The sequence below is a fragment of the Cyprinus carpio genome, unplaced genomic scaffold (assembly GCF_018340385.1).
Source record: "Cyprinus carpio isolate SPL01 unplaced genomic scaffold, ASM1834038v1 S000006541, whole genome shotgun sequence".
NCBI classification, from domain to species: domain Eukaryota; kingdom Metazoa; phylum Chordata; class Actinopteri; order Cypriniformes; family Cyprinidae; genus Cyprinus; species Cyprinus carpio.
The window spans coordinates 69,399-86,906 of record NW_024879206.1 but is presented as its reverse complement, the minus strand read 5'-3'; the positions used below and the strand labels follow the sequence as shown (position 1 = coordinate 86,906).

General features: G+C 41.4%; 1 protein-coding gene across 1 annotated transcript; it reads right to left on the bottom strand.

The window, feature by feature from the left end:
• Positions 1-1,923: 1,923 nt before the first annotated feature.
• LOC109084993 (UDP-glucuronosyltransferase 2C1-like) lies at positions 1,924-16,470 on the bottom strand. The gene is made up of 6 exons (XM_019099641.2): positions 15,591-16,470; positions 15,160-15,308; positions 14,702-14,833; positions 7,289-7,376; positions 6,982-7,201; positions 1,924-2,391 (listed from the first exon to the last, which is right to left on the bottom strand). Exons 1-6 carry the CDS (start codon positions 16,300-16,302, stop codon positions 2,094-2,096), a joined length of 1,599 nt encoding a protein of 532 aa, XP_018955186.2. The 5' UTR covers positions 16,303-16,470; the 3' UTR covers positions 1,924-2,093.
• Between the last annotated feature and the right edge of the window lie 1,038 nt (positions 16,471-17,508).

The window sequence follows — 17,508 nt, the reverse complement described above, 5'->3', positions numbered from 1 at the left end:
TCTGAATTGTTTATATATATATAAACGATATATAATTAAATAATTTAATATATAATTTAAAATAATCTTTTATCTCACAACTTTTGTAATTATGGATTTGGTGAATTGTGCTTCTGAAACGGAAGGCTACACTTTAAATTCAAATGATCAGTACCGACTCGTTTTCTTTTTTTATTTTCGTGTATTTAAATGTGTGCAGTCTTTGTCGGATGTAGCCTTCCGTCTGAGAGACTCCCATAGATAAGTTTTCTTGAACTGAAAAAGACTCTGAATGAGGAGTCGATTCCCCTTGATGGAATCGATTCCAACCTTTGGAATTGACTCTCGATTCCCAATGCCTCGGAATCGAGGAATCGATTCTTTTTGGAATCGATTCCCAGCCCTAGAAATAATGTGGGTTGCAACTTGCACTTTACAGTATGCTCTGTACTTACAGTGTGAAAAAGTGACGTGACATACAGCCAAGTATGGTGACCCATACTCAGAATTCGTGCTCTGCATTTAACCCGTCCAAAGTGCACACACACACACCGTGAACACACACCCGGAGCAGTGGGCAGCCATTTATGCTGCGGTGCCCGGGGAGCAGTTGGGGGTTCAGTGCCTTGCTCAAGGGCACCTCAGTCGTGGCATTGACTGCCAGAGACTCGAACCCAACAACCTTAGGGCTAGGAGTCAAATCTCTAACCATTAGGCCACGACTTCCCCTTACAGTGTACTTAAGAAAGTACTGGAAAATGTAAGGTTATTACATATGTTAGGTTACGGTAGGTTGCTGTTAAATTAATATAACAAGAACATAGTAGGCCTATTTACATGTAGAACAAGTATGAAGGTAAAACAGTGGCAAAACTCGAGAGCTTGTGATTTGATTTGAATGTTTTGAGAAGTTTTCATTTGGTAGTTGTAAGTTTAAATTTACACTTTCACAGCGCTGATGTGAAAAGCTGAATCTTCTGATTTGCACATACAGACACTTATCAAAACACCCGTGTTTTGAATTCGAAGTTGCAGATTAATAGTTACAAATGTGTAAAATGATAAGCAAAATGACAGACACAAATGTGTACGACATATTTACTTTTGCACTTTACTTCAGTTTCGCTCTACAACCACAAGTCAGCACATACATCCTCTCAAATCTGGCAGGACAACTTCAAATCTTAGCACTTTGACATATTCCTTTAGCAAAACTCAACCGTGCACTTGTACATACAGATGTGAGAGAGCAGAACTGTGGTGCAAATGAAGACATTTTATTGATCGATGACCAAAATTTAGTTTTACGATATGACTAATTTTATTTCACGGTAACGATTTATTTCACGATATAGTTATTTATATATGTAGGCTAGTTATTCTGAAAATTGACAAAAGGGTTTTATATAATAAACAATCTCAAATACGTTAGAAATGAAAAGCACTTCACCTTGTTCGATTTTTCTTTTCTTTTTTTTTCTTTGGTAAATTATTTTAGTGAAAACACACTCAACTTTTAGATCAACTGCTCCCAACTGACTGATATTAAATGCTACTTGTAGGTGCAATTAAACTTTAAATAAGGTGTTTTTGAATCATTTTTTAAATCTCATGTTATTCTTTACAAACAGCTGTCGGAAGCAAAACTGCTCTGAAATGCAGCATATTTTGTGAGAAAAACTGACATGCTATAGAACAAAAGTACTACTTTCGGGATCAGAACCCCATTAATTAGTATGAAACAATTATTGGATTTTATTCAAGCAAATAACGTAGAATGTTTTCTGTCACTCTTAACCATGGGCTTTTACTACACACCTGTATAGCACTCACCTGTCACGCTTTTTACCACGGGAATGGATGGATGTCACCCTCATTTTTGTAATAGTTCAATAGTAGTTAAAAAAAATGACAGGGCAGAGAGAAAAGAGTTTCCTGCACTATTTTTTAACCTGAGGCACTTTTAATTTATTTTACTTGAACATTCACATGTATTCATTAAGAACATAAAGTTAGGAATGTACACAAAATGCACACTGGCCATCATACACACACGACAATACACATACCACAGTCAACTGATGGCAATGCTTCTATGGTAAACTACTTTACATTCACTCTTTTTTACTCCTTTGTGCTTTGTCATCAGGACGAGTGTTTCTGAAACATTTACGGAAAAGGCAACAGCAGGTTTTAATGAAGAGGAATGTGATCAGTGCAATGATTGAGAGCAAGAAGGCCACTACATCCAGGCAGTGGTACTGATACCAGCTTAGATCGTGTGCCTGAACTCGTAGATGTTTAGCTCCTTTATGCCGCATGACAAATTCGATCCAGTAAACTGCCCGGTCCAGAGGCTTTATCGGCTGATCATGGTGGATTCTGGACAATCTCATGATGCTCTCCTTGTACCTTATTAGAGAAGAAATGGAAGCGCTGCTTAACACAAGACAAGCTCTACAAAAGCACAAACATTTCTAAATACAGAATGTGACAAGCCAAGCTTTGAACTAGAGATTTTTACTCTAGCATCAGGAATAATGTGAATACTGACTGTGGAAACATTTATATACTCTAATGTACAGTGCTCAAGTAAATTAAGGGAACACTTAAATCACACATTGGATCTCAAACTAAATTTTTCCAGTTGAAAATCTTGACTTTTATAAATGTACAATGGGTATAGAAAAGAATCAGCCCCCTTTAAAATAATCACATTTTTGCTTTGTAGCCTGAAATGAAGACGGACAATTTTTTTATTTTATCCAGCTGTATTTACTCAGTGCTACATATAACATCCAAGTGAAAGCATAACACTCACATGTCAGGAAAAAAAGAGAAAAGAATCACTGAGTTGGAAAAAGGATCACCCCCTCCTAAAAATGACTTGTAATCTCAATCAGGTGTAGCTGTTCACCTTCTCAATGGCACACAAAGCCATTTGACTTTCAACTGTGATCAGCTGTGCTCATTTTGATTAGCTCAGTATGAAAAGAGCTTTCCCGGAGAATTTCAGCCCTTGGTAAAGAAACTGAAACCATCAACTATGGGTGGCTAAACCACTGTCAAAAGATCTCCAGGATAAAGTTGTGGAAAGGCACAAGTCAGGAGATGGATACCAAAAAATTTCAAAGGCTTTATCAATGCCTAGAAGCACAGGGAAGTCTATTATTAAGAAGTGGAAGGTATTTGGTACAAGTACAACAGAGACCCACCCTGGATCAGGACTGGATGAAAATGCCAGGAGGAAACTGGTCAGAGAGGCGACTTGTTTATGGATAGCAAACTCTGAAGAGGGCTGCAGGAATTTATGACAGAGTGGTCATTGTGTGCATATGACAACAATATTACAAATATGGCTTGTATTGGATGGCTGCAAAAAAAATTATAATAATAAGTCACTCCTCAAGAAAAGGCCACATGTACTGTAGTCAGAATGAGATTTGTCAAAACGCACCTTGAAGATTCTGAGGCGGATGAGACTAAAATTGAATTATTTGACCTCAAGACCAAATTATATCTCTGGTGGAAATCCAATCCAGCTCACCATTCAGATAACAGCATTCCTCCAGTAAAGCACGGAGGTGGTGATATTTGTTCTGAGGTGTTTCTCTGCAGCAGGGACAGGAGCACTTGTCAGGATGTAAGGAGAAATGGATGTGTCAAATACCATCAAATTCTTGAGGAAAATCTGCTGCCCTTTGCCAAAACGTTGTCAATGAGATAAAGGTTTACCTCCCAACATGACTATGACCCAAATCACACAGCAAAACTGAGCACACAGGGGTTTGAAGGAGAAAAAGCTGAATGTCCTTGCATGGCCTAGTCAGAGCCCAGACTTAAACCCGACTGAAAATCTTCGGAATGACTTTAAGACTGCAGTCCACAAACATTCACCATCAGATTTAACTAAACTTGAGCAGTTCTGCAAAGAAGAGTGAGCAAATATCGCAAAGTCTAGATTAGTCTCACGCAGTCACCGACCTTCAGATTGACGGCAGAAGGTTTGGAAATCTTGGCCACTTTGAATGGCCAAGGACTGCCAAAGAGGCCAAAGGGGCCATAAGTCTGACAGATTATATAGCAAACAATTATGTTTCATTTTGTGACACGACATGTTTAGGGGCGTGGAAATGTCCCCAGAATAACAGACCGTGTGTAAAACTCTTGGACATATTTTAAAGATTCTATGCAGCAAACTTTAAATATTTTACATACTTTGAAAATCCAGTGTATAGTTGATCCTGATAAGCACACACTGTCATAGTTGTAAACACAACGGCATATATTGGTGTCATGGCATATTTGTTTCCAGGCAAAACGTTAAAGAACTTGACACGCACATCTCCTGGAAATCCTGTATAATCCAACCAATCCAATGACAACTTCGAAACTCCCAAAGTGTTTCTAATTTTATGTGCTGTATTCATCAGACAGTCAGCCAACAGTCCGTGGGCATGACAGCTGAGGCTGAGACTAAGTCTAGATGGTCAAAGTTAGTAGAGAAAAATCCCAACAAACTAAAGGCTGTAATTAAAGCAAAAGGTGGTTCAGCAAAATACTAACACAAGGGGGAGATCCTTTTCCCAACTCAGTGATTCTGTTTTTTTTTTTTTTGACATGTACTGAGACTGCTCTCATTAGAGTTATAAATGACCTGATCTTATCATCTGATCATGGTTGTATCTCTCTATTAGTGCTATTGGATCTTAGTGCTGCGTTCAACACTATTGACCACAACATTCTTTTGAATAGACTAGAAAACTTTGTTGGCATTAATGGAAGTGCATTAGCATGGTTCAAATCGTACTCATATGATCGCCATCAATTCGTAGCAGTGAATGAAGAGGTATCATATCGATCACAAGTGCAGTAAGGAGTACCTCAAGGCTCAGTACTAGGGCCATTACTCTACCCTTGGGAGATATCATCAGGAAACACAGTGTTAGCTTTCACTGTTATGCTGATGATACTCTATGAAAAACTAACAGAATGCGTAGAAAATAAAAAAATATTAAAAAACTGGATAACGAGTAATTTCTTACTGCTAAATTCTGAAAAAACAAAGGTGTTAATTATAGGACCTAAAAATTCTGCATGTAATAACCTAGAACACTGTCTAAGACTCGATGGCTGCTCTGTCAATTCTTCGTCATCATTTAAGAACCTAGGTGTGCTATTTGATAGCTTTCTTTCCTTAGAAAGCCACATTTCTTGCATTTGTAAAACTGCATTTTTCCATCTCAAAAATATATCTAAATTAAGACCTACGCTCTCAATTTCAAATGCACAAATGTTAATTCATGTGTTCATGACCTCAAGGTTAGATTATTGTAATTCTTTTTTGGGTGGTTGTTCTGCACGCTTAATAAAAAAAACTCCAGCTGGTCCAAAATGCAGCAGTTCTTACTAGAACCAGGAAGTATGACCATATTAGCCCAGTTCTGTCAACACTGCACTGGCTACCTATTAAAAATCGTATAGATTTTAAAATCTTGCTTATTACTTATCAAGCCCTGAATGGTTTAGCACCTCGGTATTTGAACAAGCTCTTGTTACATTATAGTCCTCCACGTACGCTGTGTTCTCAAAACTCTGGCAATTTGATAATACCTAAAATATCAAAATCAACTGCGAGTGGCAGATCCTTTTCCTATTTAGATTCCAAACTCTGGAATAACCTACCTAACATTGTTCGGGAGGCAGACACACTCTGTCAGTTTAAATCTAGATTAACAGTCCCTAACAGCAGTGAGGGTAATGTAAGCTAGCACGTGGAGGTCTTGTGACCCTCCAGGGACATTCCTCTCATATGTGCTCAGTATGAACTGCTCTCATCCGTGAACAGAATGTGGCACCAACGGTGGACCTGCCAATTCTGGTGTGAGCACAGGTCTCAATACAGGGTGTCGGGCTCTCCTGCCAACCTCATGGAGTTACTTTCTAACAGTTTATTCAGAAACATGCACACCAGAACATGCTCCTCCTGTTCCTCCTTGCAAAAAGAGCAAATGCCAGTTGAGAACTGGAGAAGGTTTGTTTTCCTTCTCCAGTTCTGTCCAGCTCTCCTCTTGTAACAACCCATCTCCCATGATCTTGAGAATGTGAAGAAAGAAACACCAAACCTCCTTGTAAAGGCATATGGATGTGCCATCCTGGAGGAGCTAGATTACCTGTGTAACCTGATTGGGTTGCAGGTACTGCCTCACGCTACAAGGACTCTAACAAAACACAAAACTAGAGACAAATCAGTCAGGAAGGATTAGGAGAGAGCAATTGTCTGTGGACACTACCTGCCAATCCATTCATTTTTCAGGATTGTATTTCTGTTGCCTTTCCAGTGCACCTGTTGTCACTTTCATATGCACAAAAGCAGGCAAAACTGATTCACAGTTATGCTTCTTAACTGGAAAATGTTGTCTTATACTGTGATGATTAAGTGTTCCCTTTATTTTTTGAGATGGACCTCGCTGCAGAACACAAGATCCAGGGGGCAAGGTTGGATCCAGATCCAACTCCTCCCACCTTCCATATCCCTAAACCTTCCTGTCTCCACCCCATGGATGGATCTTGTGTATTGTAGTGAGGGGCTATTTTATTTTTTTGAGCAGTGTACACATTATTCCCCTTGAGGTTAAATGTATCATTTTAGTGTTTTTTTCTCTCCCAAAAACCTAAAGCAACTGTTAATAAGTTCTGCATATGTGTATTTGCACAGGTTGTTTGGCGTTATAATGGGAAAACGCCAGAAACTCTCGCCCCAATACAAAACTCTATGACTGGATCCCACAGAATGATTTGCTTGGTAAGGAAAGTGTTGTCATGTGTGCTCATTATACATAAAGGACATTAATTAACTATTTTCCTTCCTGTCTCAGTGAGTCCCCTCACTGAAAAACACTACTTTAGGAGAACTGAGCTTATTTCTGGAGCTTACTTTTTATTAAATGGAGAACTAAGCTTTACATTTTTCAGATTTATGAAACTTGTGACTTAACTCACGATGGATTATTTACGACAGTCTTGAGAGCATCCACCAGGTCTTTGGACTGCATTGAGCTGATATCAAGAACAACAGCAGCTCCTTTGGTTTTCATATGCAGTAGATTATCAGGCTGGTCACCCCACAGTGGCAAGCCCACCATTGGGACACCATGATAAATAGCCTCATACAGTCCATTCGTCCCACCGTGGGTTATGAAGGCCTTTGTTTTTGGATGACCTATCAGATAAAATAAAGTCTGAATCTATCTGACATCAATTAATGTCCTTTATGTATAATGAGCACACATGACAACACTTTCCTTACCAAGCAAATCATTCTGTGGGATCCAGTCATAGAGTTTTGTATTGGGGGCGAGAGTTTCTGGCATTTTCCCATTATAACGCCAAACAACCTGTGCAAATACACATATGCAGAACTTATTAACAGTTGCTTTAGGGCACCGAGCATATGAACACTGCAGTGGGTTTATAGAAAAGTTTGATTTGGAAAAACTGTATTTAATTTTTCTATTGAGAAATATATTTTTAATGATAACATGTACCGGCAAACCTTTTAAGACACACTTACAGACCTGGGTCTTATTGATCAACACAAATACATAGAGCACATCAAATATGGTAAACAGACAAGCTCAAACATAATTGCGTGATAAACAGTGTGGTTTCTTCTCGCATGTTGTGTGTACGCTTGAGCTGCCATTGACCATATTTTATGTGCTCTGTGTATGTGCGTTGGTCAGTGTTTATACATGAATGAAAGCCTGATTTAAATCGGTTCATCATGTTTCACCGTGTCTCTTTAAAACACTTATATTAAGCTGCTTGATTTGTATGGATTGCTTTTGTGATGTCTTTATGAACTTTTCGAAGCTAAAAAATATCATCATTTGTGTTTTAAAGATGAAAAACAGAAATCTAATGTGTCACGGTTCATGAATTCGCTGTCTCTCTCTCGGGCTTGTTTAGTGTGCAGGTGTGTGTCTGTGGGCATGGTCTTTGATCACGGCTGATTAACAGCACCACCTGCGTTCCATTATCTGTGTCTATTTAAGTGCAGTAACTGGTGTCTCATGTTGTCAGATCATTGTGGTTCTTCCCTGTGTTTCGTGCTGTTCCCTTGGCTGTGTTGGATCGTGGATTCCCCCTTGTTCTTCGTTGTGTCTTCCTGCACTCAGCACCGGGATCACGAGCACCTTCACTGGGAAATACAGCACAGGATCATCAAGGATCAAGGCGGGCAAGGCGGTTCTGTGGGGAACAGTGGTGTGGGGAAATCAGGATCCATGCTGCATCTCGTTCCAGGCACTCCCAGAGGAGTTGAGGAGGGTTTTCGATCATGCGGCTGCAGGTAGGGAGGCGGCCAGACTACTCGCCGATCTCCGGCAGGGGGAGCGCTCGGTGTCGGAGTACTCCATCCAGTTCCGCACCCTGGCCGCAGAGTGCCATTGGAACGAGGAGGGGCAGTGGGACCAGTTCCTGCATGGGTTGGCTGACCGTGTCCAAAGGGAGATCTACATGCTGGACCTTCCACCCAGACTTAATGGACTCGTCGAACTGGCATTAATGGTCGACACACGCTTGAGTCGCATGAGCCGTTTCCATCCAAGAACCCCGTTTCGCAGCGCAGAGGACTCGTGCAGAGAGGACACGGTCAGCCCCGTCTCCGATCCTGAGCCCATGCAGGTGGGTAGAGCTCGGCTTTCCCAGGACGAGAGAGAGACTTTGCCTCTACTGCGGAGGGGCGGGCCACTTCATTCACTCCTGCCCAGTAAAAGATCAAGCCCGGTAGTATCGATGAGGCTACTATCGGGTGGGATCTCCACCGAGAAGACCTCATCCACACACCTCCCGGTAAGACTAAGGTGGGCAACCCAGACGCATGACACAAGGGCACTACTGGACTCTGGGGCACAAGGTAACTTTTTGGATTTTAAACTGGCACAACAGCTCCACATCCCCATGTTTCCCCTCCCTCACAAGATTTCCGTTAATGCGCTAAATGGACAGCAACTCCCTTACATTTCTCATGTTACCGGATCCATAACCCTCATCACTTCTGGCAACCACTCCGAGAACTAAACATTCCTCCTCATGGACTCACCACTGGCACCCATAGTTCTTGGTCACCCCTGGCTCACTCTGCACAATCCTAGTATCGATTGGGTATACAATTCCGTGTCTGCTGTGAGCATCCCTTGTAATAAGTCTTGTCTTGTGTCTGCTTGTTCGTCTGTGCCTGTTTCTGTGTTCCAGGAAGAGGCAGTGAATTTGTCTAACATGCCCGAAGAGTACCATGACCTGAGGGGAGTGTTCAGTAAGTCCTGGGCTGCTTTTCTACCTCCGCATCGTCCTTATGACTGTGCCATAGACTTAGTACCAGGTAAGACTCCACCTAAAGGCAAGTTATATTCACTTTCTGTTCCAGAGAGGGAGGCGATGGAGAAATATATTTCTGATTCTTTGGCATTCAAGTTCATTCGTCCTTCCTCATCTCCGGTGGGGGCGGGGATTCTTTTTTGTGGGGAAAAAGGATGGATCTCTGCGACCATGTATTTATTACCGGGGGCTGAACAACATCACGGTAAAGAATAGTTGGAATGGTTGACCAGTTCATATATGTTTACCTGGATGACATATTGATTTTTTCATCTTCTCTCCAGGATCATGTTCAGCACGTCAGACAAGTGCTTCAGAGGTTGCTAGAGAATGGGCTTTTTGTCAAGGCGGAGAAATGCATTTTTCATGTGCAGTCTGTTCCTTTCCTAGGGTACATCGTCTCCTCTGAGGGAGTGCGTATGGATCCTGACAAGGTTAGGGCTGTGATAGATTGGCCAAGTCCAGATTCCCGTAAGGCCCTACAGAGGTTTCTGGGGTTCGCCAATTTTTGTTTGCGTTTTATTCGCAATTACAGCCAACTAGCCGCACCTCTGACTGCCTTGACCTTCCCCAGATCGACGTTCAGGTGGTGTGATACAGCTAAGGCTGTATTTGCCAAACTCAAGAGTCGCTTCGTTTTGGCTCCCATCCTCGTTGCCCCTGATCCATCACGTCAGTTCGTGGTGGAGGTCGACGCATCAGAGGTGGGGGTAGGAGCAGTACTTTCCCAACGTTCTTCCGCAGATGACGAAATGCATCCCTGTGCATTTTTTTTCTCATCGTTTATCACCTGCCGAAAGTAACTATGACATTGGTAACAGAGAGTTGTTGGCAGTCAAGTTAGCACTGGAGGAATGGCGACATTGGTTAGAAGGCTCAGAGGCACCTTTTACTGTATGGACTGATCACAAGAATTTAGAATATATTAGAACCACCAAAAGACTCAACTCTAGGCAGGCTCGGTGGGCACTTTTTTTCAGTCATTTAGATTTTTCTCTTTCGTACTGCCCGGGTTCCAAAAACATCAAACCCGACTCTTTATCTCGTATTTTTAATCATTCCAAAAGCCTGTCTACTCCCGAGTGTATTTTACCCGAGACTCTAATTGTCTCCACTCTCAGGTGGGCGGTCGAATTGAAGGTCATGACGGCCTTAGAAGACAGCCAACCGAATCGGTTGTTTGTGCCAGAGTGGTATCGGTCCGACGTCATTCAGTGGGGCCATTGTTCCAGCATAGCATGTCATCCAGGGGTTAATCTTACCACCTGTTTGGTAAAGCAATGATTATGGTGGCCATTAATGACTCGGGACATCCGCAGTTTCGTCTTGGCTTGCTCAGTTTGTGCCACTGGTAAGACTTCCAATCGACCTCCAGATGGGTTACTTCAAGCACTGTCAGTCCCTTCGAGACCCCGGTCCCACATCCCTCTAGATTTTATTACCGCCCTCCTGCGCTCCCAGGGCAAGACGGTCGTTTTGACCGTCATGGACCGGTTTTCTCAGGCGGTTCACTTCATCCCCTTGCCTTAATTACCCTCCGCCAAGGAGACAGCGGTAACTGTGATAGAACACGTCTTTCGGTTACATGGCCTCCCGATAGATGTGCTTTCTGACAGGGGTCCCCAATTTGTGTCCAAATTTTGGCAAGAATTTTGTAGATTACTGGGGGCGAGTGTCAGTTTATCTCCGGGGTTTCATCCCCAAAGCAATGGACAAAGTGAGAGAGCCAACCAGGGTTTGGAGAGAGTGTTGTGATGTTTGGTTTCCAAGAATCCTTCCTCTTGGAGTCAGCAACTCTCGATGGTGGAGTAGGCCTCCGTGTCATCCACAGCCTTTTTCCATTTGAATGTAGTTTAGGTTACCAGCCACCAATTTTTCCCAGTATGAAATCCGAAGTCGCGGTCCCCTCCACTCCCGCCTTCATCCAGAGGTGCCGTCACACCTGGAGAAGATCCCATGAGACTCTGCTCCGGGTGGGGGTGCGCACCAAGGCCAAGGCCGATCGCCACCGGTCAAAGCCTCCTGTATACGTCATTGGTAAAAAAGTGTGGCTTTCTACTAAGAACATTCCGCTCCGAATCTAACAAATTGGCTCCTAAATTTATTGGCCCGTTCACTGTCACCAAAATCATTAGTCCGGTGGCAGTCTGCCTCAAACTTCCTCCTGCGTACAGGAGAATTCATCCCGGCTTCCATGTGTCAAAAATAAAACCTGTGTTTCATTCACATATTAACCCGCCGGTCCTGGTTCCTCCCCCGCCGCGTCTTGTAGATGGGGAACCCACTTATTCGGTTAACCGTATTCTGGATTCAAAAAGGAGGAAACGCTGATTCCAATACTTGGTGGACTCGGAGGGTTACGGTCCGGAGGAGAGAAGTTGGGTTCCTGCTAGGGACATTCTGGATCACTCCCTGATAGTGTTGTCACGGTACCAAAATTTCAGTATTCGGTACCGATACCAGTGAAAATCCACAGTTCTCAGTACCAATTTCGGTACCAAAGCAAAACACAAAAATATGCTAATTAAAAAAACCTCACAGTTTTTATCACTAAAAATAAAACCAATGCCATTCTTTATACTTATTTATAATTGTGTTAAAAGTTTTTCTACAAGTAATATAATTATGAAAAACAGTAAACAAGTTTCACCCAAATTTAATTTGTCTTTTAATTAATGAAATTTAAACACATTTTTAATTTTGTTAAATAAAAGGGATTTGCTTTTAAAATTAAAACATATTAAAAATATTGTGTGATTTATTTCTTTAAAAAATAAAGTTTTATTAATTTTTTCAACAGTAGTAGCAGTATCACATACATTCTACTAAATAATAGTAATACTTCTAGCACAATGCCTTTATGTAAAAATGAACTTTTATTTTGACGGGTTGCAGTGTTTCCCGCAGCCTTACACTCTATTTGTGGCACACTCACCCGCCCCCATATATACTTATATATGCGAATTCATTTTCTGCCAGCAGGAGGCGCTTTAAGAGCGGGAGAGATACAGGATTCTCCGGTAACGGCTGCAAAGCAGCGCTGAGCTCACAAACGCTGCCTTATCAAGCATTACATGCAAAATGAAATGAAACTGAAATCGAAAATTTTCTAAATACAGTCGGTTTCCTTCTGAAATACAGTCATATAAAAGACCCGCATCAGTTTTTGATTTTGATACGTGCAGTGCTCATGTTTATTCAATGAAGTCAAAGCCTTTTGGAAAATCTATTTGTGGCGGTCAGTTTTGATATTGTAATAAATCAATGTGTGGGAAACCCTGGGTTGCCGTGAATAACTTTAAATGGACACTGGTTTTACTCAAATGAAACGTAAAATGCTTGTGAAGTGACTCAGAATAGTTCTGTTGATGTTGTTTATGTATTTATGTCCTCATTGAGAGGCAGATGCTGAAATTACTGCAAGTGTCACGCGCTTCAGTCTATGTAGTAAACAAACCCGCTCTTCTCTGCCATTCATTCATTTACACAGAGACGCGCAGAACATGCAGGATTTTGACAAATTCCGTGACTGTCCATATTAAAATGTAATTTTCATTTTCATGACTGGATTTTGACATTCCGTACGCGTTTTCTGCTTCGCGGAAATCATAGCGCTGTATGTGTCAAGAACTGGGTTGACCGGGTACTCGGTACCACCGGTACTTAAAGAAACCTGGTACCGTGACATTTTCATTTTTTTAGTACCGACTTGGTACCGAAGTACCGGGTCTTTTGACAACACTACTCCCTGATCAATGATTACAATCGACAGGTAAGTCCGTCGAGGAACGCCAGGAGGCGTTCCTAGGGGAGGGGGTACTGTCACAGTTCGCGTATTCGCTGTCTCTCTCTCAGCTTGTTTAGTGTGCAGGTGTGTGTCTGTGGGCGTGGTCTTTGATCACGGCTGATTAACAGCACCACCTGCGTTCCATTATCTTTGTCTATTTAAGTGCAGTAACTGGGGCACGTTCAAGCTCACACCGGTACGCAACGTTTTGCTACGTTTTCCGGGTTGAACGACACGTTTCCTGGAAACGGTGTGCAACGGTGTGCAACGGGTTTGAGATGCGTTTTCTCTTGTTTGGTGGCGGGGTGTCAGAAATGTCGGCCCCAATCAGCGGCAGCATGTATATAAAACCACGCGGTATTAAAGAGACACCTCGCACAATGGGTCCTAGTAAAGTAGTTTACAAATGTGTCCGCTGCAGCTCGGTATATGCAACAATTGAAGACATTAGAAGACATGTTTGCCGTAAGAGTTTTATAGTAAAATATAGCATATCACCATGATGATGTAGTTTGTTTATATTTTTAACTTCATTGCAAGGCAAGTTTATTTATATACCAAATTTCATACACAGTGGTAATGAAGTGCTTTACAAAAAAAATGAGAATGATAATTAATACAATGTCTTTAAAAATTAAGAACTACAAATAAAATAATTTAAATTAGAATTGATTAGCTACCAGGAGATAAAATAGATGTTGTTTTCAGTCAGAATTTGGTAAGATGTTCTCTTTCATTCTGGACGGCAAGGGCAGTGACTGTAACATCGAGGGTACTTTGCAGTATTAAACAAGTATTTATATCAATATCATCAGCTCCGAAAATTCTTCAAAAAGAACACAGAGAATGGCCTTCTCAGCTGCCATAGTTGCAACGCTTGCGTCATCACAACAGGGTGTTCAACACGCCACCGTTTCCGTTTAAAAAACGTTTTGCAACGTTTTGTCGGGGCTGAACGCAGCCCTGGTGTCTCATGTTGTCAGATCGTTGTGGTTCTTCCCTGTGTTTCGTGCTGTTCCCTTGGCTGTGTTGGATTGTGGATTCCCCCTTGTTCTTCGTTGTGTCTTCCTGCACTCAGCACCGGGATCACGAGCACCTTCACTAGGAAATACAGCACAGGATCATCGAGGATCATCACTGGTTGTCCACCGAGGTCCCTGCGTCACCCACCATCTGAGTTTGGATCGTCACCACTCCCCTTCAGTGTTTGGACTCTATTGTTGTCTGTTTGTATGGCCTACTTCATATCTTGTCAATAAATCGCCTTGCAATTGCATTCTGCCTCTGTGTCGTGATATTATGGGTTTGGAAGGACATGAGGATGAGTAATTGATGAGATTTTCAGTTTTGGGTGAACTATTTGTAATTAATTCATGATTGATTAGTAGTGAATTGCCTCATAAAATCGATCATAAAACATATTAAGTACATTTTTTTAGAATTTGTAATTGAAATTTCTATAGCCAAATACTGATGGAATTTTTTTTTCCAAAACTAAGGCAGCTAAAAAGTGAGTGATTACTGTTCTTTTGGTATAAAAAGGTAGTTACACACCTTTTGTGGGATTTGACCAAGAGCAGAAGCAATAGTGTTTGCTCTTTCCAATGTCAGGTTGCCCAACATGGAACCCAGTGAGAAGACAATGATGCCATGATCTCCAGAGCTCTGCACAAACTCCTCCAGGTCCTAAAAGACAAACCAATGAGAAATGAAAGCAATGCATGAAGTGGCAGTTTTAAGTGACTTAAAACTGAAATGATTTGCCATCAGAAACGTCATGTCAAAGTTTACAAAATGGGAGTGACACCACTAATCCAGTGTATCTTTTGAGGTCAATGGAGCCAAATCAGATCCCTCTCCATTCATACATCTGGCATGAAGTTACGATGTAACTTGTTCCATTCGAGTAAGGATTCCTTTTAGGAAGGATGCATGCTTTGATGCAAAAACATGTAAAACGCATCAAGCATATTCAAGAAAAGCATATATTTCAAAATAACATATGGCATTACCTTTGACAGAGGCTTGGCGGGTTTGCATTGTAGTCCTCCAACAAATTTAAAATTAGGCAGAAGTGGACGTGGATACTCGAAATCCCAGTAAGTTCTAATCAACATAATGTCGGTTTTTCCAATGGTCTCACACATTGTTGTGGGCTTTCCTGTGACATACGGAGATATTGTGCAACTCTGTTAATGTACAGCTTTGTCAAGTGCTCAAACATTTTGCTTTCTTCTGCTTTATCTACAGCGTTCTGATCCTGATCTCTTTACATACGCAATATACAATACACATTAAAAAGATATTCCAGGTAGACAGACACTACAGGGGTGTCATGACACAAAAAGTGCAAAAACCCAGAGCGGTTGGTGCACATACTGTAATAATTACTCTGATATTCTGAATTATGACAACAGCTCATGCATTAAAGCCTAATAATTACCTAATATTTCAGTGTAGAGCTTATCTATAGTAAACTTCATGCCCAATGGAAATATAGTCGTATGTATGATATAGAGGAGCATGTTTTCAACTCTCTCTATGAAGCTCATATGATCGGTGAGGTGGTCGTGCAAAGCGACCGCAGGAACGTAGGATGGTGGCGCAGGCATCTGACCGCAAAGCCGCTCTGCTACGTACGCGAACGTTGCGCGCATCGAGAGGACGTGCGGGATATTCAGCTTCTCTGCCATCAAGTCAGGGAATAGCATCATCGGATCAGATAAAAGCACATCATAATGAGATTCCCGAAGCGTGTGTAAAAGATCCTCATGAAACATGCCCTTGGATATATCAGTAAGGAACGCCATGAAGTTGGAAAACACTCGCCAGACCATGAAGTCTCCCTTATATTTGTTGGCTGTGTCGTTCGTCCCGAGATGAATCATATCTCTCAACACAGAGTTGGCCTCTTCTTTCGTCATGTTGACTTTATACACGATGAAGTCGAACCGCTCCTTCCGTGTGTGCTGTACAGTAGGTGATGAAGAACTGACCAGAACCGTCACACTGTGGTTGCGATCAATCAGCGCGTCAATGATCGCACGCATGTTGTGCCAGTGACTGTACTCGCCTGGCAACACCAAAACCTTGCCAGCATGACCAGCTTCTACTCCACACAGCAGTACAAGCACAAATAAAGTCCCAGAAATCATGGTCAAATGTTTCTGCTTCTGAAAGTGCAGTGTGATCTGGTAAACGAGGATCCAAGTGTATAGCCTCTGTGCACAACAGGATTTGGGCAAAGGTCACGCTGCATTATTGCTTTGTCCTCAATCCACCTTTCTACCACACCTCGCCTTTTATTTAAAATTATATTTTAAAATTATTTTTATGTTTTATAATTTCAATGTAATTTCTTTTCACTTATCTCACTTTTATCTGTATTTAACTTATTCATTAGAAATAATGTGGGTTGCAACTTGCACTTTACAGTACATGCTCTGTACTTGCAGTGTGAAAAAGTGTCGTGACATACAGCCAAGTATGGTGACCCATACTCAGAATTCGTGCTCTGCATTTATGCTGCGGCGCCCGGCGAGCAGTTGGGGGTTCAGTGCCTTGCTCAAGGGCACCTCAGTCGTGGTATTGACTGCCAGAGACTCGAACCCACAACCTTAGGGTTAGGAGTCAAAATCTCTAACCATTAGGCCACAACTTCCGCTTACAGTGTACTTAAGAAAGTACTGGAAAATGTAAGGTTATTACATCTGTTAGGTTACGGTAGGTTGCTGTTAAATTAATATAACAAGAACATAGTAGGCCTATTTACATGTGGAACAAGTATGAAGGTAAAACAGTGGCAAAACTCGAGAGCTTGTTGATTTGAATGTAAGAACTTGTCATATTAATATTGGTATTTGTAAGTTTAAATTTACACTTTCACAGCGCTGATGTGAAAAGCTGAATCTTTTGATTTGCACATACAGACACTTATCAAAACACCCGTGTTTTGAATTCGAAGTTGCAGATTAATAGTTACAAATGTGTAAAATGATAAACAAAATGACAGACACAAATGTGTACGACATATTTACTTTTCCACTTTACTTCAGTTTCGCTCTACAACCACAAGTCAGCACATACATCCTCTCAGATCTGGCAGGACAACTTCAAATCTTAGCACTTTGACATATTCCTTTAGCAAAACTCACCTGTGAAAATCGACAAAAGGGTTTTATATAATATACAAACTCAAATACGTTAGAAATGAAAAGCACTTCACCTTGTTTGATTTTTCTTTTCTTTTTTTTTCTTTGGTAAATTATTTTAGTGAAAACACACTCAACTTTTAGATCAACTGCTCCCAACTGACGGATATTAAATGCAACTTGTAGGTGCAATTAAACTTTAAATAAGGT